The 23,120-nt window shown below is 39.6% G+C and overlaps 1 protein-coding gene and 1 long non-coding RNA gene across 4 annotated transcripts in view; one reads left to right on the forward strand and one right to left on the reverse strand.

Annotated features, from left to right (window-relative positions):
* Positions 1 to 1,816: 1,816 nt before the first annotated feature.
* The window catches only part of LOC146710995 (myocardin-related transcription factor A-like), a 37,201-nt gene continuing 15,897 nt past the window's right edge, over positions 1,817 to 23,120 (reverse strand). The window contains exons 3-19 of one of the 3 annotated variants that reach the window (XM_085453672.1): positions 21,998 to 22,053; positions 21,421 to 21,496; positions 21,159 to 21,302; positions 17,218 to 17,393; positions 15,602 to 15,694; positions 15,224 to 15,289; positions 14,894 to 15,072; positions 14,567 to 14,747; positions 11,825 to 12,026; positions 11,584 to 11,726; positions 9,567 to 10,502; positions 9,102 to 9,299; positions 8,443 to 8,556; positions 5,414 to 5,557; positions 5,220 to 5,303; positions 5,026 to 5,074; positions 1,817 to 4,331 (exon numbers count right to left, since the gene is read on the reverse strand). In XM_085453672.1, the coding sequence (XP_085309798.1) occupies positions 3,790 to 4,331; positions 5,026 to 5,074; positions 5,220 to 5,303; positions 5,414 to 5,557; positions 8,443 to 8,556; positions 9,102 to 9,299; positions 9,567 to 10,502; positions 11,584 to 11,726; positions 11,825 to 12,026; positions 14,567 to 14,747; positions 14,894 to 15,072; positions 15,224 to 15,289; positions 15,602 to 15,694; positions 17,218 to 17,393; positions 21,159 to 21,302; positions 21,421 to 21,496; positions 21,998 to 22,053 (3,383 nt within the window). In that variant the 3' untranslated portion in view covers positions 1,817 to 3,789. Of the gene's footprint in view, positions 4,332 to 5,025; positions 5,075 to 5,219; positions 5,304 to 5,413; positions 5,558 to 8,442; positions 8,557 to 9,101; positions 9,300 to 9,566; positions 10,503 to 11,583; positions 11,727 to 11,804; positions 12,027 to 14,566; positions 14,748 to 14,893; positions 15,073 to 15,223; positions 15,290 to 15,601; positions 15,695 to 17,217; positions 17,394 to 21,158; positions 21,303 to 21,420; positions 21,497 to 21,997; positions 22,054 to 23,120 lie in introns of all 3 variants that reach the window. The other 2 variants (XM_085453673.1, XM_085453674.1) reach the window with 2 other exon arrangements.
* On the forward strand, positions 12,747 to 16,134 carry LOC146710996 (uncharacterized). Its single transcript, XR_014920084.1, has 4 exons — positions 12,747 to 12,886; positions 14,840 to 15,054; positions 15,623 to 15,775; positions 15,897 to 16,134. It is a non-coding gene; the product is annotated as an uncharacterized LOC146710996 (long non-coding RNA).

Below are 23,120 nucleotides of genomic sequence, written 5' to 3' on the forward strand. Positions count from 1 at the left end.
ATAGTTTTTTTGGAGTGGCACAAATAATTTGTGAGGCATCTTATTGAATGCAGAACAGCTGATGGTTCTGTAAATAGTTTGAAATGGTTATAAAAAAAAAGGGTAAAAGGTAAATGGCTGCAAATAACTTTGTTTGCAAAACTTGTGCAGAGGATTTTAAAATTGACAATTTATATTTGCATTTAAAATTATGAAATATGATTCAATAAACATGTTTGTGGTTGTTACAGTAAAAAATATAACTTTCTACTCGGATTTTATGTTTTTTGTCTGCTTTTATCAATTGTGTTAATACAGTATGTCAAAATGAAAACATAACTGTAAATTCAGACACGTGAGGTTGTGCTGAAAAGGATGATACCAAACAAGGCAAAGTAAATAGTTTTCAAAGGTGAAATGTGGAGGGAAAATCAAAAGTGGTTAAAAATGGCCAATTATACCCTGGACCCCAGAGGGTTAAACGTTTTTTTTTAAAGTAATGCAATAGTTACTTTTCAATTAATTAATTACTTTTAGAATCTTGAAACTCAGTTACTAACTCAGTTACTTTTTTGAAGAAATAACTAGTAACTATAATTAATTACTTTTGCAAAGTAACTTGCCCAACACTGATAATAAGTAAGCTTATTTAATAAGACATAGACAGTCACACAGCACTGTACACAAAAAGAGTGCAGTGGTGATAGTTTTGAATGTCTTCGGGCAGGTTTTCAACTTTTCTTTGTGTTGTAGCTTTTGCATTCAAACACCAAAGAAAGAGGGTTTTTGTTGGTGTCCTCTTTAGGATAGGGATTTGTGTCAGTGTGGGTGTGAAATTTATGGTTTTCAGGGTTTCTATCGGTTTTTATCATTATTTCTTTTTACCGTTTTTCCCATTAACTCGGTTTCCCCAGGTCTTTTTCCATGTGTTATGAATAAATCTTCCTTTTTTGTACTGGTACTGATTTTATTTTGTTGTATTTATCTGCGACACCTTAAAGGCCGGTCCATGAAAATATTGTCAGACATAAACCGGTCCGTGGTGCAAAAAAGGTTGGGGACCGCTGGTCTAAAGGGTCTTTGCATCACCATCACCTGACTGTATGTGTGACCTTAGGACCACTGCCCACTTTCTACTCTTCTTCCATAGTAGAAACCTGAAGATTAGACAAGCTGAAACGAAGCACAGACGAAGAGAGTTCTTCATCTGAAAAGAATAGTAAACAAAGAGCAACATATGAATAGTTAAAATAGAAAAGAGTAGCCTTTGGGACTGTCCTTTCTTTGGCACTAAAATGCAATAAATATTTCTTCCACCTACAACAGAATGCCTGAAATATTTTTTCCCACAGGGGAAACATGGTCTTATGACAGTTTCCACAACACTTATAAAATATTAGTATTGCGTAAAACAAATTCAAAATGCAGTAGCAGCTCTTTCATAGGAGCCAGAACATTACACATTTAGTACAATATAAATAGTAACGCACTGAAAAATGTAATGACATGTATATTGCATGTGCATGGTAAATTCAGCATATGTGTTCATGGATATCATCATAGTTGTCTACATTGCCTTCAAATGTTTTGTTGTTGTTGTTATTCTCAAGACAAATTAATTTCTGATCAAACAGCACCAAGAAACCTGAATTACACAAGAAGAAAAGAAGAAAATTAGAAACAAATGTGCCTTAAAATGGTAAGTGTTCAGTGTCTGAAATGTGAAATGACAGCACTAAAAGCTCTGATACAGTACAGGACAACTAAACAAGTAAAAAACAAAATAACTGCAAAAATCCTTTAAGAATAATTGAATTCAAAATAAGTGAATCAGACATCAAGAGTTTCTCCTTTTATATCATATCTTATTCTCTTTCATCATCACGTGTGCATTGATCATTTATAACAAGAGCAAACATAAAGACGGCTGAATACAGGCAATGTCCAATCCTTTTGGGGATCACTAATATACCATAAATACCAAACAGTATATAAACAGGAAGCACTGTGAGCATATCATACCAACAGATTCACACATTAAACAGAAATATAAAATGATCAGAGTTTTTTTTAAAATAATGTTTCATGTATTTACATTTATATCATTTTGGAACTCTAAAATAAACCCAAACAAAACAGTAAAACACTGGGCATCACACTTTATATTGTCAAAAACACTGATCAGTTCAACATTTTCTATTGAAAAAGTGCCAAATAAATTGCGGCATTGTTATTATATTGTTTATTTCCTCATTATTTTCAAGAACCAGCAGCTCACATATCAGTTTTCACGTTCCATACATTCAAAACCAGGGATTTGTCTTTGGCATACAGTTAATCTTCTATATAATGTATATAATATTTCTTTAGGAGAAGCTGGGCTGTGAATGAAACAATCAACAATTTTCAGTAGTTTCATTCCATAACTCTCCTGTCACAATCAATTTTCTATTTTCTTTTTTTTTTTGCATAGTTTTATAAATTCAAACGCAAACAGTGCTGTGCAGTCTGGGTTTTTAAAACCAACATTTAATACCAACACTGTCATTGTTTTTGTTTTCCCCACTATACTGTGGGACTTAAGCCAAATACAGCCTTTAAACTCCCTTTATTGTAACACTGTTAATTTTGATGTAATAATTCATGATTGTTCCAAACATTTTGCATAAGCTAAGTGTGTACCTAAGTTTTGATGTTGTGCTTGGATGATTTTTGTACTTAATTCTGGAGATAGATGTATCCTGTACCACAACACTTATAACATATTAGCATGAAAATGCTTGTGAAATATCAACAGTTTGATTTTTCATGGGAATGAATCCTTGAAAAATCCAGAGTTCAGTTCCAGAGCAGTAGCACATACATAATGTGTGTAAGTTTGACTAGCACTAAATACAGTAGTAACACTTTTATGGCTGTAGCCTGCAAAATATCCAAAGTTATTTCCATAACATGGAGCTACAGTCATTGTAAATCCCACTATTATTAGCCAGCATTAGATATTTGATGATCTATCGGTATCTGCATTTATTGGCTGATGACTGAAAATTTTAAAGTAAAGAAGAGAAGGGAGAAACACCCTTCAACCATGTTATGTGGGTTTGAATTTGCATAGTTTGCCCAACAAAGGGCGCTTGCAACTTCCCTTTTGGCAGTAAATGTGTTTGCAACATCAGTGTTGCATCGGTGTCCCACTAGTCCAAGCAGAGTTGGGCAGTGTACAAACAAGTAAATAAATAACTACACATAGCAACTATCGAGGAAATCTGTTTGTGTTTTCTGTGCCTGAAAGGAGAAAAAATATCAGCCGATATATCAGAATATCTCATTTTAAAATTCACCCAATATTGGTATCGATCTTAAAAGTTTCTCCTTTAACTTTGGTTATTGATTACTATTTAAATTACAAGCAAGGAGATTGCATTGTCATTAGACAAATATCAAGTAAGTTTTCATACCTCTTTACTTGAACACTGTGTCTATGGTAAGACAAGAGTAATTTATATTTTTGGGGATTATGTTGGAGTTAAAAGCACAAAAGTGTCAACAAGACCTTTGCTAAAGATGCACTAACAGATATAGGACCTGCCTAATAAGAGCATCAAAATCAGTGCAGCAAAATATAAACAAATAAACAAAGGTCAAAGCTCTTGAAGATCCAATATCCAAATGTATGAGAACATAGAGACTAAGTGCCCTAATCAAATACTGAAACCTCAGCAATCAGTTGCATGTTTTTATGTGTAAGTGACTGGATAATGAGTAACTGCACCCATCTACATAGGATATCAGTTTTCCAGTAGCTCTAGGCTATAGGGAGAATTCCGAATGTATGTGCAGGTCAGAACTATCCAGGAAGTCTGTGGAAAAGACACTAGGGGGAGTTTGGAGTGATGGACTTTCCTCTTCTCTATCTCTTTCTGTGGTAAGATTCAACCAGTCCATACTGTCCAACCCTTGCTCCCATGACGCCGTGTCTGAGGTATCCATGGGAGAAAGGGGGTGGTTCAGAATGCTGGAAGTGCACAGCATTTGGTTGTGAAGGTCATCAATCAAGCTAAGTAGACCTCCGGGCTCCACCCCGAGAAGAGGCCTTCCAGTGGTGCTTTCGAGGAAGTCCTCAAGGCGCCCACTTTCAGCATGACTAAGGTGTTGTTTCTGTCCTGTGGTGTCGGCCACAGTTTGAAGCTCAGGCTGCAAAGAGGGGTCAGGGTGTGGAGTGCCACAGCAAGGCGGAATGGGGGGAGACGGGGGCAGCAACATCTGGAGTGGTGAGGGAGGAAGTGAACAAGCAGAGGAGTCTTGATTAAGGCGGTTCAGAGAGAGGTCTGGTGGAGGCTTACAGGAAGTTTCTGAAAGGAAAGACAAAGATAACATTAAAACAACAAAAATAGAAAGAACTCTAAACCAAGTATTAGGGGCAAAAGAAGATTATTTACATCTCTCTCTATTTCCATCTGCAGTAATTTATATTTAGTGGCTCGCTCTGTTCTGGAGCATATCTCCAGGGAAGGCTTAAGGCAGTGAAACCAACAGCACGACCCCCACACAGAACCCAGCAGGTATTAGTGACAACAAATCAAAACACTGATTAAGTCAGAAACCTACAGAGTAACTAAATATAGCTTAGAGCTTGACCAATCAGCGGGCCAATATTACTGGCTGATATATGCTATTTGCTGATAACTACCAATCCATGATTCCATAATGGAATTGCTGAACTTTTAAATGAGATGTGATGAAAATGTGATGACAAAAAGCCAATAGGGGAAAAAAACAACAACTTTGGACCTCTTGAGCTTTTTCAGTGCCCCTGCTTCTCCAGATTGAGTTGAAAATGGTGATGAACATGTTGTTGAGGGCAAAAAACTCGAACATGATCTATCTATCTATCTATCTATCTATCTATCTATCTATCTATCTATCTATCTATCTATCTATCTATCTATCTATCTATCTATCTATCTATCTATCTATCTATCTATCTATCTATCTATCTATCTATCTATCTATCTATCTATCTATCTATCTATCTTGAGATCTTACCTCCTCTCTGCAAGATGATGTCAATGAAGTCATCTTCATGATCTGTGTCCTGATGAGAAACAACATGTAATGTTTTAAACTACATATAGTGTTACTATATGATACAAATGCCTCATGTGAAAGCCCATGATCAAAAACATAGTTTAAAAAAAGGGTAAATTTTGCGACTGAAATGTCTTTTTTAATCATCATACTTTGTCATCGGGAGATGAGGCTGCTGTCTGAACAGAAGCCGGAGATACAGGACTAAACAAGTCCTCCAGATTTGGGCACACCTCCTGGTAGAGATAAGATGAAGTGAGCGAAAATGAATGAAGAACTAAAAAGTTCCAAGTCCTGTTCCAGGCCCACCATGACAAATTATTCACATCAATGCTGGATTACTTACACCCTGAGAAGGAGATGAAGGGGTGTTTTTTCCTGAGGGAGCAGGCTCTTGGTCCCTGAAGAATGGCTGTAGACTGGGAGGTGCTGACAAACACTGAGCTGTGCCCTGGTGTGGTTTCTCTACAGACACTTGAAGTACTCCATTCTGTGTTTTCAATTAAAGAACAAAATTGGAAAGGACTGTAAGCACCGTAAAAGTAATAAAAGTCAGCAGTACTGATGTAGTTACCAGTAAATTTATTCATAAGATGTAGACAAGTTCTAAATCAAGTGTCACAGAAGGCAAAACGAGACACGGAAAAATTGCTAATCAGGATACAGTGTTCCACTAAATCCTGAGGTGTTTGAGGCAGGCTTTGGCCCAGTGACCACGCGCTCCAGCACACCTGCACTCGGCAGGATATACTGTGCATCTCAATTAGCCAAAATGCAATAGAGTCTTTGTTCTTCCTCCATTAACACCGTAAATCATCGTAATGGAGGATGTCGTAGGAGTAATTAGCAAAGCAATAATAATCAGCATCGGGCTAGTGTCAGAGACTTATCAAGGACCGCTGTCATTGTCTCAAACAGCATACATCATTAATTTTCGATGCGATTGCACTCACTAGAGCAGTTCCCTCACACTCTCATGTTTCTCTATCTCTTTGTGGCGCATTAACAGACTTCTTTCAGCACTGGAGATGGCTCAGGGGGTGTGTGGTTTTCATTGAGATTAAACTGTATAACTCATCAAATATAAAAAGAAATGGTACAAATATTTAAGAAAATTACTTGAGATCTTTTATACGGAAACTTCATGGATAGCAAATAAAAAGATCCCAAGGATTTTGGTTTTTCTCCTCTCACTGTAGTCTAATAGAGATAAATGATATTTAAAAATACAATTGCTTAAAGCCTTGAAGACGATGTGCCTTTTCAGATCCTTGATATGACAGATAATCTATATACCTCAGAGTCAGCAATTTTTATTACAAAATTTTGCTACAAAAGAAATATGCTCTGAGCTAAAACCCACTCAAAGTGGCATATTGACCATACTGATCTACTGTAGTGAAATGTAACACTTTAAGTTTTTCAATACAGTTACAATGGGGTAAAAAAATAGCTGATCCCCTGTTGAAGATTCTCTAATTGTTATGGTAGTTTTGTGTTAATGGAGAGAGACAGAATATAAACCAAAAATCCAGAAATGTACATTGATTTTTATGTTAATGACCGAAATAAGTACTTGATCCCAAAGTAGAGAAACTGTTGTTGGTTAGCTCAGTAGTAAGGCATTTCTTGTAGAAGGTCACCAGGTTTGCACACATCACAGGTGACCCCCCATCTTTAAAGAAATCTTAAACTCCTTTTGGTTTCTTCGATGGCTCTTGGCAACTCAGAGCTTCAGCTCTCTCCACAGATCTATGAAGCGCCTTGAGGCGACTTTTGTTGTGATTTGGCGCTATATAAATAAAATTGAATTGAATTGAATCTTCTATAAGACTGAAGTCGGAAGACTGCCTAGGGTACTCCATGACATTAATGTGCGTCTTTGGTCACTCTTTTGTTGCCTTGGCGGTGTTTTGTGTCACTGTCATGCTTGAAGACCCATTCATGATCCCCCTTCAGTGTTCTGGCTGACGGAAGGAGATTGTCATCCAAGATTTTACTGTACATGGCCCTGTCCATTGGCCCCTCATTGAAGTCATCATGTACCCTCAGCAGAAAAACAGCTCCAGTGCAGAATGTTTCCACCTCCATGCTTGACTGTAGCATTGGTGTTCATAATCAGCATTTCTCTTACTCCAAATATGGTGAGTTAAATTGATGCCAAATAGTTTGATTTTGGTTTCTTTTGACCACAGCACTTCCTCCCAAGCCTTCAAATTTAAGATGGGCCTGTACATGTGGCTTCTTGAACAGGGGATCCTTTTGGGTGCTGCAAGATTTCAATCTATTACACCCCATGAGGTAAGATCTTCCATGGAGTGGCAGGCCAAGAGGGATTGATGGTCGTTTTAGATTTCTTCCATGGCGCCTCAACAGATCCTTACCTTCTCATCAAGTCTTGTAATCGATTCCAGCCTTGTGCAGATTGACATTGTTTGACAACTCTTGGCCTATGGTGGTGGAGAGGTGGAGAGAGACAGATAGCCTCACTACTTTTAAAGATTAGGCCTAACACTTTCTGTTTTGATAAAACATATAGTTAGGGCTGGATCAGGTGACCCTGAATTCTCCCTTAGTCATGCTCCAGTAGGTTTAGGTTGCTGGGGGGTTCCCATCATGACCTGAGTGCTTCTTCTTCTGTCACCTTTTTGACTCACTATGTGTTTATACACCTCTCTGCATGTAATTATTAGTTACTATTAATTTCTGGCTCTCTTCCACAGTGTGTCTTTGTCCTGTCTTCATCCCTTCACCCCAACCAATTGTGGCAGATGCCTGCCCCTCCCTGAACCTGGTTCTGCTGGAGGTTTTGTCCTGTTAAAAGGGAGTTTTGTCTTCTCATTATTGTTCATAGTTTCCTCTGTTTTTTTCTGTAGTATTTTTGGGCCTTTAGCTTGGAATATAAAGTGGAAACTGTTGTTGTGATTTGGCTCTATATAAATAAAATTGTAAAAGGTTAGAATGGAAGAAAGTGATGCTGTGTACAGGTGTGTTTTATGCACACAACGAGTTGAGATCTTTGATTGATTGACCGATCGATTGACCGATTGATCGATCTTTGTTCCACGTGGGCACATAGCACATCTGTGGAAGCCAGAATTCTGGCTGATTTGTAGGGGATCAAATAATTATTTTACTCAATGAGATGCAATTCAGTTCAAAATTTTATGTAATGTGTTTTTTCTAGAGTTTTGGTTGATGTTCTGTCTCTCTGTTAAAATTAAACTACCATAAAATTTTGACGCCTTCCATTTCTTTGTACACGAGCAAACTTATGAATTCAGCAGGGAATCAAAGAATAATTTCTCCCATTGTATACACTACCTAAGCTTGGGCAACAAAGTCATATCAGAAATGTCTTGTTTTAATCCTCACCTTAGTGTGCTTTTTCACAAGCTTCACTTGCATGCTTTGCTGAGCTTTACTATCAGCTCTGGTCAGCTTAACAGGGTTGTGGCCTGGACGTTTGGCTGGAGTAGACTGGAGTCGCTATAGGAACAAATGAGGTAGTTATCAATGTAAGAAGTGAACGGACAGCAAAGCAATGAAACAAATTTCATGCAGTCCAGCTCAATTAACAATGATCTGCTTATCCGTTTTTGGTCTGCCTGTGTACACCACCAACCTAAAAGCTACTCGGCTTCCTGATGCTTCTACAAAAAGGCCAGCCTTAAGCAACATCCACCTGTTGGATCTGAATACAGCTTTGCCCTGAGTTGCTGAGTTGAGCTTGATACTTTTTTGCAGGAAATGCAGAGATCAGTGCCTGTGTGGCCAACATTAATGCTGTATAGACTATATCGCACTATATATTTATATAATAAATTAATCTATGTAAATATGACTGACAAAGCTTTTGTGAGTCAGTCCTTCAACATTTTAACACTAATGCTATCATTGTAAAACTTAAAATGAATCTTCTTAAACATTATGTTGAGAATTGCAGTACTGTTTGATATTCTTTACATTTAACTATAATTGTAATTCTGTAGCTCAAAAAGCAGCAAGATTGCATGCACACTGAGTTTACGTACCTGCAGTGTAATGTGATTGGTTGCCTTTCCCTCAGCAGGGTCCTTTATTTTGTTTCCAGTAAGGTGATTGGTCAGCGCGATCAGAAAATGGTTACCGTTGGTGTCAGTGACCAGGGTTGGGGTGGAGTCAATCTTAAGGTGGTCCAGTGAGAAAGAGGCACTTGAGCCTGACTGCTGTTTCAGGTATGCTTGAGGCACCTGTTCAACAGAAAAGAGAACTTTTATGGGAAGAACCTACACAGTCTAGTCTACACTTCACTGCATACCAGCATGGCAACAAATTAACTTCCGTTTTGATTCATCATACTCAGTGCTTGCTAGATATGATTGTTATAATTATTCTCTTTATTCTAAATTCTTACAAGAGCTGATTGTTCAGGATCCTTCTTAAGAGCAGAACATTACAAGCAATGCAGTTAAATAAAACTCCAACCCCACACACTATAGATAAAAGACAGTCCTAACCTTAGATGGCTGCTGCTGCTGCTGCTTCACCTGCTGTTTGGGCACCTGTTGCTGCTTCAGCTGTATTTTGGTCTGAATCTGGATTTGCTGTAGTTGTTTAGTCTGTTGTTTAGTCTTCATTTGCTGTGGCAACATGTGCGACTTTTGTTGCTTCAGCAGAAGCTGTTGCTTCAGCTGCATCTGTTGCACGTGTTTTGACTGTTGATGCTTCTGTTGTGACTGCAGCAGGAGCTGCTTTTGCTGGTTTTGAGATTTTTTCTTTCTCTGCTGACAAAGTTTCTGCAGGTCGTGCTGATTCTCCAGCGTCTGATTCTGGATGATGTGCTGCTGCTGCTGTAGCAGGACTTTCTGTATGGTGTGTTGTTGAGCCAGCTGCTCCTCCTGTGTTTGGGTTGAGGACTGTGGCAATCCATGAGTGATTGGGGACTGGAAATTTTTCTCAGGTTTAACTTCTTCTTCCTCAATTACTTCCTGTTTCACAATTACCTTGGTAATATCCATCTCTTGTGAAATAGGTGATTTTTGCGAGGGAAATTGATCAAAGTCCATTGAGAAGGCAACATCGGGCTCATCGAGAGGTTCTTCTTTTACCCCGAGAGGACTGATTGGCTCTGGAGCCTTTCCTCTGTCTCCATTTTCCAGCTGCATTTTTAGCACCTCCACCAATCTCTGTTTCTGCCACAACATCCTGGTCAGCACCTCTATCTGCTTATCTTTCTCCTGCAGCAATCTGTCTTTATCAACACTCAGTACAGGAACTGTGCTCGTAGTGGCTGGGACACCTGAAGATACTGAGGAGCGTCTTTGAAGAGAGGCAGACTTTAAAGAGTATTGACAAGGAGCGGGAGTCAAGCATCGAGGCTCCTCTTTAACGTTTGTGGAGAGCTGAGCAACTGAAGATGGCTGGAGGCTCAATTGGTTGAGAGGTGAACTCATCTATTGAGAGAAGAAATAGGTCATCTATAAGTGTAAAGCAAACTGTGTGTCTGCAGTTTTAATTATATAATGGTTCACCTTACAATATACAAGGAGCTGAAAAATTAAAGGAAAAACTTGAATACTTATGGTCCAGTGCCTCTGTTACAGTGTGGGATCTGAGCGATCACCTTTATTCTGTCATTAAACATTTCTGGCTAATGCATGGGGGCTCTTCCAGGCTGATAGTGTCAGAGGGGCAGCTGAATAGTTGATGAGTACAGAAATAAGAGGAATCATGTGCTGTAGAATTTTTACAGAATTGAACTAATTTTGGTGACATGTCATGGTTTAACATAGCGGTCCCCAACCCCCGGGCCACAGACCGGAACCGTTCCGTGAGTCGTTTGGTACCAGGCTGCAAGAGTTGAGAGTTTTTATCATTATTTTTTTAGCGTTTTTATCATTAACTCTGTTTCCCTGGGTGTTTTCCTGTGTGTTATGAATAAATCTTTTTTTTGGTACCGGTACTGGTTTTATTTTGTTGTATTTATCTGCGACACCTTAAAGGCCGGTCTGTGAAAATATTGTCAAATATAAACTGATCCGTGGCACAAAAAATTTTGGGGACTGCTGGTTTAAGACCTCACAAAGACATGTAAATTGGGTTTTCCTTTAATTTGTCATACAAATGTACTTCATGTTCATTCATTTTTTATGTTGGAACATGAGATTCACATCATGGATGTGCATCCAGAAAAACTGTGTGACGCTGTCATGTCAATGTGGACCAAAATCTCTGAGGAATGTTTCACTTTTTTTTTTTTACCATAGCCATAATGTTTATTTTTGCTATGTTTATAATTATTGTTTTTGTTAATATAATAAAATCTATCATCTTCCGCTTGTCAACTTCATTAGCAATATAAGTGTCTCATTATCAACACTTGTATTTTAGTTTTGATCTTGAACTTGTCAAACAAGGAAGTTCTGAGAGGAAGTGAATTTATCACTGTGACACTTAAATATGTGTAATGCATGGCTTTCTTCAGTAAATTTCTGAAGTCCTCTAAGGTTTATTATAGCAACAAAAAGGTATTACCAGCTCCCCTAAGAGGTCACTGTTAAAACTGGTGTCTTCTGGACTCATGGAGGGAATGACGGGGACAGCTGAAGAGGCAAGGCTCCCATTGGAGGTCATGAACTGTTGAGGTTTTGCTGCATTTAGGCTCCCACCGCTGCCCACTTCAGCAACACAAAAATGTCCAGAAAGACTGGTATTAGACAGTTAACAGAAAGTTTATATACTCTTTCTAGGATAACCTCTATGCGTGTATTGTTACTGGTGATGATGAATGCAGCGCTCTTGGATGATTTTCCTGCTCCTTCAGCCCCTGGCCCTGTGGTACACCCTGCTGTTGGAGAGGAGGTAGTGTCACTGCCTCGGCTTAATTCCTGATATGTCCTCAGCCTCTCAATGAGGTCGTTTTTGGTGCCGGAGACGGGCAAGTTACGCAGCTTTAATTCGGACTTCAGTTCCGCAACCTGATGTAAAGACAGCATTAAAAACAGAATTGAGATAGAAGAAAGAGAGACGGGGAAAGCAAAGAGATTAGGATAAATTTGAAAGGGAAATCAAAACGGGAACAAGAAGAAGAAGTAATCCATCACTGTCTCATTGTTTAACTTCGCTGAGCTGGTTGGCTCCATCGAATGAAAGAAACCTTGAGGATTTTTTTTCCATGCATCACATCACATCTCCCATTTACTCCATCTAAAGGGTACGAATGTCAGGCCAGCTGCTCCAGCCTCCCTCTTCTCTTTACCTTAGTCTCAGTTCAGGAGTGGTTTCAGTTGTACCATTTGAATGGACCAGTCACCTTCAACTTCAACTCCACTACAACTCCAGATTGTAGAATCAGCTACTACAGCCGGTTAGTCTCATTCCAGCCTTTTGAATTAATCTGCAAACCTGCTTGTTTCACCCTGCCTCTCCTCCAGCTCTAGCCTCTCCTCCAGCCCCCCTGCCACTAGGGGTGCAACGATATTCGTATCGATATTGAACCGTTCGATACAGTGCTTTCGGTTCGGTACGCATATGTATCGAACAATACAAAATTTGTAATTTATTTTATCAACTTTCCTTCTGACGATGCTGTCTGTGTTGAGCGCTCAGTGAATCTGCATTCGACTACTCCGCCTAGGCTCGACAGTGCAGCCTAGGCGGAGTAGTCGAACGCAGATTCACTGAGCGCTCAACACAGACAGCATCATCAGAAGGAAGAGCGCAGGGCAAGCTAGCGAGACAGAAGTTAAGCTCTCCTTGCAACATGGACCTCCCCCACCCTCATTCAGATCTGGCGTTTGGAATTATTTTGGTTTTCATGTGACGTATGACCCTGAAGGTAAGCGAGTCATGGACTAAAGTAAAACAGTATGTTGGATGTGCCACGCAATGCTCAATTACATGGGTGGGAACTAGTGTGTTAGCCCAGTTAGCTCGTTAACGTGTTGGCCGTCTAGCCCCATGCACGGAGCGATCGGCGGTAGCTCGTTAACGGAGATTTGCCGTGTTGTGGCGTTAAGGTCATTTCAACGAGATTAACCTGAAAGCACTAGTGGGAACACAACGAATATGACTGCACATTTACGCCGACATCATCGTAGTGCAAAGACAAGTGGAAGCAGACAAAAAAACAAGCAAGCATGCTACTAACTTTAGCCGAGTCATTTAGACAGCTGTTAGCACATGATTCTCCTTATATGTTTAATATGCTGCTGAGAATATAGCCCAGAAGAAGCGGATAGTATAGCTTTTATTTTGGAAAGAGACATTTCTCTGTAATAAACTCTCTTTTCCAAAGATGAGTGATTCCTCAATCAGATACAGGGCTCGCAATATCGCTAGCCCGACGTCCCGGGGCTAGCGATTTTTTCAGTCGGGCTACCAAAATCTATCTCTGCCCTGCCCGTCGGGCTATTGTAGGAAGGAAAAATATATGTCAATGCTTTTGCATTCTTTCAGAAATGTAGCTGGGTAATTATGTCATTGGCATCGGTGAGCCACTGTCAATATGTGACATATTGCAATCGCGTTTGAATTTGCGCTTGTTTTTTTGCTTTCACTTTGCAATCGCGCGAACTGTGTATAGAGAGCGACAGCACTGATTGGTGAGTGATGATAATTTGTGCACCAATTCCTCTGACATCGTCTTATTAATTGTTAGCTTACTATGCAAACATGACAAGTGAAATCTCCCGCAGCTTAAACATGTGAGAGGTTGATCGCAGAGAATCGCTGAGCTTATGTGAGTGCGTGTGTAAAAGCAGCAGTATATATATTTTAGTTCTGCTGAGCCAAATAAGACAGGTCAGGGTGAAGAAGTGACAGCCAAAGAAAAGCTTACCACAAAACGGAGAAGTTATGACAAATCAGACTATAAGGCAAAAAGAAAGTGCAGCTTTATGGTTTCATGGACAAAAGAATTTCTGTGGCTGCAATATGACGAGCTAAATAACCAGGGCTGCACATAAGTGGTCCGCAGGTGCGCATTCGCTGTCAAAATAAAAAACACGCACAAGGGTTAAGGTTAAATTTAAAAACTGTACTTTTGAGTTAAAATATATATTTATAATTTTAATAAATGACAAATTAAAAAGGCATGAACATTTTTTTGTATCGAAAAAATATCGAACCGTGACACCAAAGTATCGAACCAAACCGAACCGTGAATTTTGTGTATCGTTGCACCCCTACCTGCCACTATATTTTTCAAGAGAAATCTCTGGATTCCCTGAACATATTGCTGCTGTGGCCCCCACCTGGCCACAGCCACCCACTTAGCCCTACCATTTCTACACACTTTTAATACATCGTTTAACTCCATCCTTTATTGATAAATCGTCCGTTCCTGCTATAAACCTAGCTTGGTTCTGACAGGTCATAGCACAGACAGATATTTATTTAGACTCTTAATTCTTTACTGGATGCTTAGTATGCAGTCATGCATGTTACTCATATTATAAAAACGACACATAAGGTAGGAAAGGTTTCTCTGGGATGTGCATGTCGCTGTGCAATTTACCTTCATTTCATCGAGGTTTGGAGGCAGAGACACTGGTTTGGTTCCACCTAGCGGGACAGAACTTAGACAGGTGTGGACGAAATGTTTAGAGAAGTTTAAAGGTGCACCAGCAGGTCGAGGTGGGGAGGAGGAGGTGTGCATAGACTTAGAGGAGGAAGATGGCTGCTGAGCTGTCTGGGATCTGCTGGGCAAAAATACAGTGACACAAAAGTAAATCTTAACAGGTGCTCTTGAGTTCTGAAAACAGAAGTTTATGTCCAATGTTCCTTCCAGCCTTTGAACGTGCAATCCTTCAGACTCCACAGAAGAGCATGCATCTGGACTTACTTAGTTGGTGCAGGGAGGATGGTGTGGTAGCGCTGCTGCTGCTGACTGAGGATCTGGAGCTGCAAGAAGAGCTGCTGCTGCTGGAGGATCTTGGCATAGGATGAATCCAGATGAGGAGGAGGCTCTTTATCTCCCTTCTGATCAGGAGGGATGTACTGATGGTACTTTAACTTTTTTATCTGGAAAGCACCCCCATTAACAGCAAGTCATTATTTCAGCACTGCAGTACAGCATTTCAGACAAATATTTGCCTTCTCTTAGCTGTAGCTACACTGGGTATTTGGAATGCCAGCATTAGAATAGTTTCCTCAGAGAAGGAGAAGTTTCTACCTTTGGTTTGTCCTTGGTTTTCTTGTGTCTCAGGCCAGAGCGGTCACAGTTTGGTTTGGGTTGTGGCTAAAAAAAAAAAAAAAAGATGAGTAATTTTAATGAGAGTAAAATGAAACTTTAAACCACATTTTTTGCTTCCCTCATGGAAGCAAAATGAGAAACCCACAACACATGCGAGATTTCCTGTTACCACCAGAGTTCACTTCATCATCTGCAGTTCTGAACAGCTGTCAATAATAATTTTAGCAATTAGCACTAACAGCTAAAATAATCATTTACGAAAGCTCATAATTTAGTCGTCATTGTGACAGGACTGAAGCGGTCCAGTCTAATGTATGCGTGTCTAACAACTAACAGAGCTGAACTGACAGATGTTACCTTGTTGGCACCTGTCCTCAGGAGAGATGACGCCCCTGTCTCATTGGTCAGCTTGAGTGAAATGGGTGACCCAGAAGGAGCTGTAGGTGGGACCTGATTGGTTGGATGGAAACACTGGCTGATCATTCATGGCTAAACTGCAAGGCATCAAAAAGAATCATCCCATTTGAAAAGGTCTTCATTTTTTTAAAGTAGTGAACATCGAAGATTGTGGTAAATGTAAAATTACATAGCAGAAAAGGTTTACATACAAAACGCACAATGTTCACAAATGCTCAATTTGTCCCCCCTCCAGATGCATGGCAAATGTCCATACGACAATCAAACTCATCTCATAGATGTCTGGAGTCGCTGCATCCACTGCTGTTACTTAGAGGCTGGTGGATCGATCCAAATATAAATACTCTCGATACCGACACTGGTATTGGATGGATATTTTGTTTCTGTCCTCTAAGCTCTAACCCACTAAACTGTGTTTGCTAAATCATTATTTTTTGGAAGCTGAAAAAATAAACTTCAAACATGCACTACAACTATATGTTGACTGTCACAAGTATATTATTTATAGCTCATTTAAACAGCAGAAGATCCAAAGTGCTTTAGAGGCAGGAACATTTACAATCCAGTGAGTCATTACACACCGCTCTCCCCTACGTAAGCTGCCTTTGTAAGTTGGAAGTATCTGTATCGGTACTGGCATTAGCAACATTGGTCATATATTTACTTGGTATGGGATCAAAACCAAAAATCTGCAGTATCAAATCAAATCAAAATCAAATCACTTTTATTGTCACATCACATGTGCAGGTACATTGGTACAGCACATGTGAGTGAAATTCTTGTGTGCGAGCTTCACAAGCAACAGAGTTGTGCAAAATACAATAATGTAAACAAGCAAAATACAAGAATGGCTACATCTGAAACTAATAAATATATGTACAGTATATATAATAGTATATGCATTTCTGGATGTTTATACTAAATATTTTTCTATGTGTGTGTGTGTGTGTGTGTGTGTGTGTACACATATTTTACAAATTAAATAGAGTACACAATAAATAAAATATATAAAATAAAATATACAGAGTGAGACATGTGCAAAACAGTGGCGTTACTGTACAGTATGGAGTGCATAATGTTAAAGTTCCAGTAGTGTATGTAACACGACTATAGCCTCTTAGCTTGGTTTGGAAGTACTGTTGTTGATGCACTTCAATGAGGGAAGAACTGGATTTTAATTTATTCAGTAAATAAATCTCCAGGTAGTTTTCACTGCTTTTTATTCAGTAATTAAATGATACAAAACAGTACTTTTCCGTGCATCAGATGGTTGATGTAGCGAAATGCTAAACTTGCTAGTGTGTGAGTGAGTGGGTGCTCAAAATGTTGTTATTTTCCCCTCACCAAAGCCTGGTTATCCCCTCTGTGACAACTGCACCCACTATAAACTCTCCCACACTGTGCTACACCACCACCAGTGGTAAATCTGATGCACGTCACATATACACAGACAAATGCACTAATTCACAGCCTCTACATTGCTTTTAAGCTGTGGATTTACAGTCTTGCATACATTCTGCACAGCATCTTAGTCCCACTCTCTGCGGTGATCCTACCTGTGTAGGAGACGGGATGCCATGGCCTGTCAGTGTTTCCTTTGGAGTGGGCAGAGGTCCCAGGCCCAACGAACAACCCTCCTCACTGACAGATGTGGACTGCTCTGGAGACAGACTGTCATTAGTGTCCTCATCAAATGAAGAGTTCTCTCCTGAGGCTCTTTGAAACTGCGTCTCTGAGAGGAGAAGCATTGTGGGGGAGACGAGGGAAGGAAATAAACATTATCTAGTTAAATTAGACCATAAAATAAATGTACTACCCAGTGATTCTAGGTCCTTGCCCAAGTCTGTGTGCCTGTGTAACACTATCACTTGCATTAACAGGAGCTGAGCCATTGGACTTCTGCTTGTGACTCTAACACCTTGTGGGCACCTCCAATCCAGACAAATTATCACCGGTGCCTCCTCCACAAGTATCGGTGACTCATCAAAGGCTTGCATTTGTTAATGTTCAATATCCTACAAAAATGCACACAAGACACTCGTCCCCAGTGTCTCGTCAACAACTGACACAGAGAGCGAGAGAGCTGTCTAAACTACTTAAACACTTTTCTGTAGTCATATCATGTCCACCAGAGCCAGTCCTAGATGCACTTGTGATGAGTCAGGTTTTTGTCAAGCATTTTGCTTTTCATTCATCTATGTTCATTTCCCACACAGCCAAACAAGGCTTTTATAACAGTTTTTATGTAACAGATGGCGTCTCTCTAAGGATGACGTTGTGCTGAGGATTCTGAAGGATCGTCTGTGTAATTTATGCGATGAATATTTGAACTGTTTATGTGACGGCTTCCCCTGTTTATGCCTGCTATACTAATAATATTCTCTTTAAAATATCTTTAAAATATGTTTCGTATGCAACAGATAAATGCAGCTGAGCGTGATATAATAGTAAATCAGATACAGCAATGTAAAAAACTGCAAAGAAAATTGTCAACCACATGCCCAAAGTTTCCTTATTAGCCAGCCACAGGAAGGTTAAGACATCTTACAGCATAGCTTTAATCCAAGCCTGCCAGCTTTCCCATGCGCCATATCATATAATCATTTCATTATTATGCAGACTTATGAGTCTTCACAGGGATTTAAGGAATAAAAGTACCCGCTAGGATCCCCAGGACTGCTGTAGAGCCATTTTTTTTTAATAATAGAACTGAGTTATTAAATTACAGGAGGTGCTAACGGGCAGTAGCCCACTGCTATTTAGAACACACTGCTGTCCATTAATTTACCATCAGCAGGTAATGATGAAAAGACAACACGGGGCTGATTTAATAATGCAATGACTCGCTTACAGCTGTGCTGTGTGTGGGTGTGGGAGTGCATCATGCTTTGTATGCTCATATGTCAACCTCATCTAGCTAGTTCCTGGTGCTCCTACCGAAAGTGGCGGTAATGTAATTGTGTTTATTGTGTAGCAGTGACAGAGATGGATATTCCACTGACACAGTCTGTTATTAAATCTCAACCTTCTTCCTCTACACATCAATCAAGCAGCTGGACCCACCGATTCCTTGCTCCCACAGTACAAAGAAAAAAAAAGTGTTCTATATAAAAATCCCACTTAGACGATCCTCATCCTTATTTCAGGAAGTGTCTTTTATTCTTGGAGCTGTATGATGCCAGTGAGAGCAGACAACACATTCTCACTCCCAAAGTATAACAATTAAGGCTAGGTGACAAATCATATTACGCTTTTGGCCACCCAAAAGGTCCCTATATTACGAGTTCTGAAAAACGAGGAAACATGAGAACCGTTTGGAATAAATCTACACATGTACGTTTATTTTACTTAAATCGCTTTGAAAACACGGAGGGCTGGAATACAGGGCTGGAACACGTGTTACCACGGGAGCTTCCCTCTATTCAATTTCATCCATAATCCGCCGTGTAGCATAGGAAGGCGGAAGGTCACCATAGAACGCCTCGGGACGTGAAAAATCATCGGTATATCACGCGTCGGGAGTGAGAACGGGCTGGAGCAGATGTACTTGATATGGCCAACTCAAACACAGAATTCAAATCCACCTGCTGCGCAAATCTCTTGACTACAATGGGCAACCAAACATATAGAAAATGACCTTGGTGGGTAAAATTTCACTGCTATATGTCAGTAGACTGCAGTCAACTGAACTCTGTTTTCTTAATTCTCCTAATTTAAGTTCATAATCCTAGCCACTGTGGCATTGTTGGACAAACATGTTCAAGATAGCCAAGAAAGATCAAAACATTGCATTTACACCGGGCCCCATAACAGCCGTAGCAAAAAAACTGGAGTCTTTGATAGCTACAGAATGCCAGATGAGAAGTGTTCAAGTCTATTTACTCTGGAGGAGACTGTAAAACTTTGTGAAAGGAGTTGAACGCGAGTCAATGAGTAAGTGAAAGTCACTTCTTTTGCTGAGGATATCCTTTTATGTCAGTAAGCACTGCTATTTTTGCCTGCACAAGTGAAACTTTTGTTGAAGTGGATCTAACATTGTTGGTCTCAAAAACTCTCATATGATGTGAGAAAGTTATCAAACTGTTTGTCAGAGGGGAAATGTGACTGTTAAGACACTCGAGTCTCACATTAGTTGACACAACATTAGCATATAACCAGCTAACTGTGTTGTTTAGTTGCCTCATTGTCAGCTGTCCAGAGATGGAAGGGTGGTATATCTGATCTGCTGACAATAAGTAATTGCAACAATATTAGAATAAAAAAGCATGTTTATGGACGTTTTCATGTGTTACTTTTCAGATGATAAAATATAGCTAACATAGCTAAAGACACAAATCAAAATTTGCGTTCGTTGCTGTGTATTTTTAATGGGTTGATTCTAAGTTTATGACAATGCATCTATTTGTTGGAAGATGTAGTTGCGCACTAATCAATGTATATTTATGAAAACAGCATTCTTTTTTTCTATTAAATTACCTCAAAAAATTACTGGAAAAGAGCTAAAAGCGCTCATTTCAGACTATAGATGAACGGAGGAAGCTCCATTAAGGGCCAGTGTGAAACAACTAAGGATTATTTTTTTAGTGATCTATTCTGAAAATATTAATATGCAATTGAATTAAGCTTAATAGGTCCCCATTATTTTAAAATGTCACCTCTTCAATTAGCAAGTGATTCTCTATTAACAGGCACTGTGATTGTTTAAAACCAACCGAGAACAGAGAAGGAAGCAGTATCTTCGTCTCTTGTCTGTTAAAATGGGAATCAGAGGTCATGCATCATTTACAATTACCCCCCTCCAACCTTTCCAAACTCATAGAATTGATCAATTGAAGTGTTTGCCTGTCAGTGCGCTGTTTGTGAAAAATTTGTATGTTAGGTGGTTCTTGTTGACAGGTATGGATGCCTGTGTGAGTATGTGGTGAGGACAACTGAAGCATCTGGGATCTGGGAGGAAACAGTACGTTTATGATAGGTGAAGGAAGGGGCCAGGAGGGATGTCCTGTCAGGAGCCTCACAGTGTGGGTGTGTTTTGATGAAAATCTATATCACACGTCCTTCTTCCACACAGACTGTGCGCAGGAAATTATATAGCAATGGTACACCTGTTGATTGTTGAGGGGGCAGAAATAATAAAACAAAATTTGCAAAGTAAGGCCTTCTAAAGTTGGCATGACTAATGTGTTATTGTGCAACAGCCCTACATATCGAGACTGTGTGAAGAAACATTGGTATTGGTTTGTGTACTGATGGCTGGAAAATAGAGACTTACAGATAAGCTCTTGAAAGGCTTACACAAGTTGTCCGCAATAACTGCATCTATCTGCTTAAGATCATTATATCTGGTCTCAACGCTTTGTTTGTGGGTTTTTTCTCTGCGGTCAGCTTATTGCAATCAACCATAAATAACTCTGCACTTATAACATTTAAGCTAATAATTTCCTCCACTCAGCAGAAGTAATCCTGAAACTGTTGCCTAAAAATAGTTCTCACTTACCTATGAAGGCTTGTTTAATACTGGAGTGAACGGGTAGAATGTTTTTATGGATCAACTCCATCGGCCCTGGCCTCTGGGCAATCTTATCATTCAAATCAACAGCGAGGCATGCTTTCTTCAGCTGCTTGACCGGAAGGAACGGCTCTGCATAGACACACAAACCAGGCATGGAAATTCTTTACGAGTGTGCATGGATGTAATGGGTCTTTTTCCATTAGATTGACCAAAGTTCCAGAGGTATGAGGCTCTGTGTAGTGTTTACCCTCCAAGATGTGCATCCTGATCAGTTCAGATTTCTCTGGTCGACTCCTGATCTTTCTCTTGAGATAGTCTTCCGTCTGGAGAGAGACCAAGAGACAAGATGAAGAAGAAGGAATGGAAAATCTCTCAGTTTTGCACTCACAAATCCTTTATTGTGCACTGTTAAACATTGTGGTTCCTCTCCTTCTTTAGGTGTAGTTCCACAAACCCTTCTCTTAACAATGTAGACCGTGCTTCCTAAGCTAACTAAAGGGCCTGTGTTTATCTAATCATTTTAGCTAGTTACTAATGGAGAATTACTTTAACCTACTCATCCATCTTCCCACGTACTCACTCACAACTGCTGATGATGTTGCCCTTGGGGCAAGCACTGATTTGGTGGATAGTTTCGCATTACTCTATACAAGTCTATTTGTCTGAGCCAATGGTCTTATCCCAACTCTTTTTTTGGCTTACATTAAAGCAGGAAAAGACAAATCAGAATGCTTCTGTAATGATGCCACGTGTTTTAAAAACTCTCAAAGCTTAAATTGCATCAGTTTTGACATCAGTGACTGATTTGAGGATGGCATACTCACCCGAGCCCGTTCCAAGCTCTTTCTCTGTTCGTGGAAGGCAGCTGAAGTTTTCAGTGCTAAGAGGATAAAAAGAGAGAGCATAGTAAAGAAAAAAAAATCAGGCAAAAAGAGTAAAAGTGTATTGATGCTAGTGGGGGTTAGCAAAAGAGCGTTTCATGGATCTTTGCCTCTTTAGTTCAATTTCAAGTCTATTGATGGTCTCAGCCAAAGCTTTTTCCTGAGTACCAGTTCAATGTAGTGCATAAAGTACAATGATGGCTGGGATACTGGTCCCCAACAACAGCTGCTGTAAAAAGCTTAAAAAAATCACAAAGTCAAAGGAGAAATGTAAAGGGATGAAGTCTGACTGCTTCGATCCAATGAGCTTCTCTACAGCAGTGGATTTCCTGGAAACTGTTCAGCATTCAAAGATGACTTAAGTAGGACTTGTGCAGGTTTGTGATTATGCAAAGCCTCAGGATTAGTGGTAATGGAAACCTTCGAGGTAATCATGACACCGTGATACTGAGTTAAATGCAACAGCTCAACCATTACAATATAGCTTTGCTTCTAAGCAGTCTAAGACAAAAAAGAGGATCTAAATCTTGACCTAATAAATATTCTACATGTGAGAACCAAATTATTTAGCAGCAGACAAAGAATTTTGTTTAAATATTTTAATAAATGTTTCAAACTTTTTAGAACAAGCGGATTTCCAGATACATTTGGTAATGTATTTGACAATACCTGCAAAACCAGCCAACTCTAATGTGTTTCAAAAATAACCAAAATCTGACTTTGTTTTTGGAAACTGTCTGTAAAATTCCTCCAAGTGGCACAGTTATTATTTTACCTTCTCTTTAAATACAATGGTCCAGGTGTCAAATTTCCAAATTGGCCAAGTAAAGCTTATGTTAAAGCTCAACGAGGAAGATCTGTAACCACTAATCTTCCTGTTTTCCTGGATGTTCAGGCTGCTAGTTTATGCTTTACATCACTTCCTCTTCCCCACACTATTAGATTCAACACTGACACCATTACTCTAGTTTGGTCATGTTCTTGGCAATCGGACTCTCACATTAACTGTCAGTAAATTTAGGTCTTGGTGTTTAAATTGCTGTAAAGAAAAACACCACTGTGGATG

This window comes from Copadichromis virginalis, linkage group LG4, assembly GCF_057382275.1.
Source record: "Copadichromis virginalis isolate Kocher_CV1m ecotype Utaka linkage group LG4, C_Virginalis_male_GT1.1, whole genome shotgun sequence".
In the NCBI taxonomy this organism is placed as follows: Eukaryota; Metazoa; Chordata; class Actinopteri; order Cichliformes; family Cichlidae; genus Copadichromis; species Copadichromis virginalis.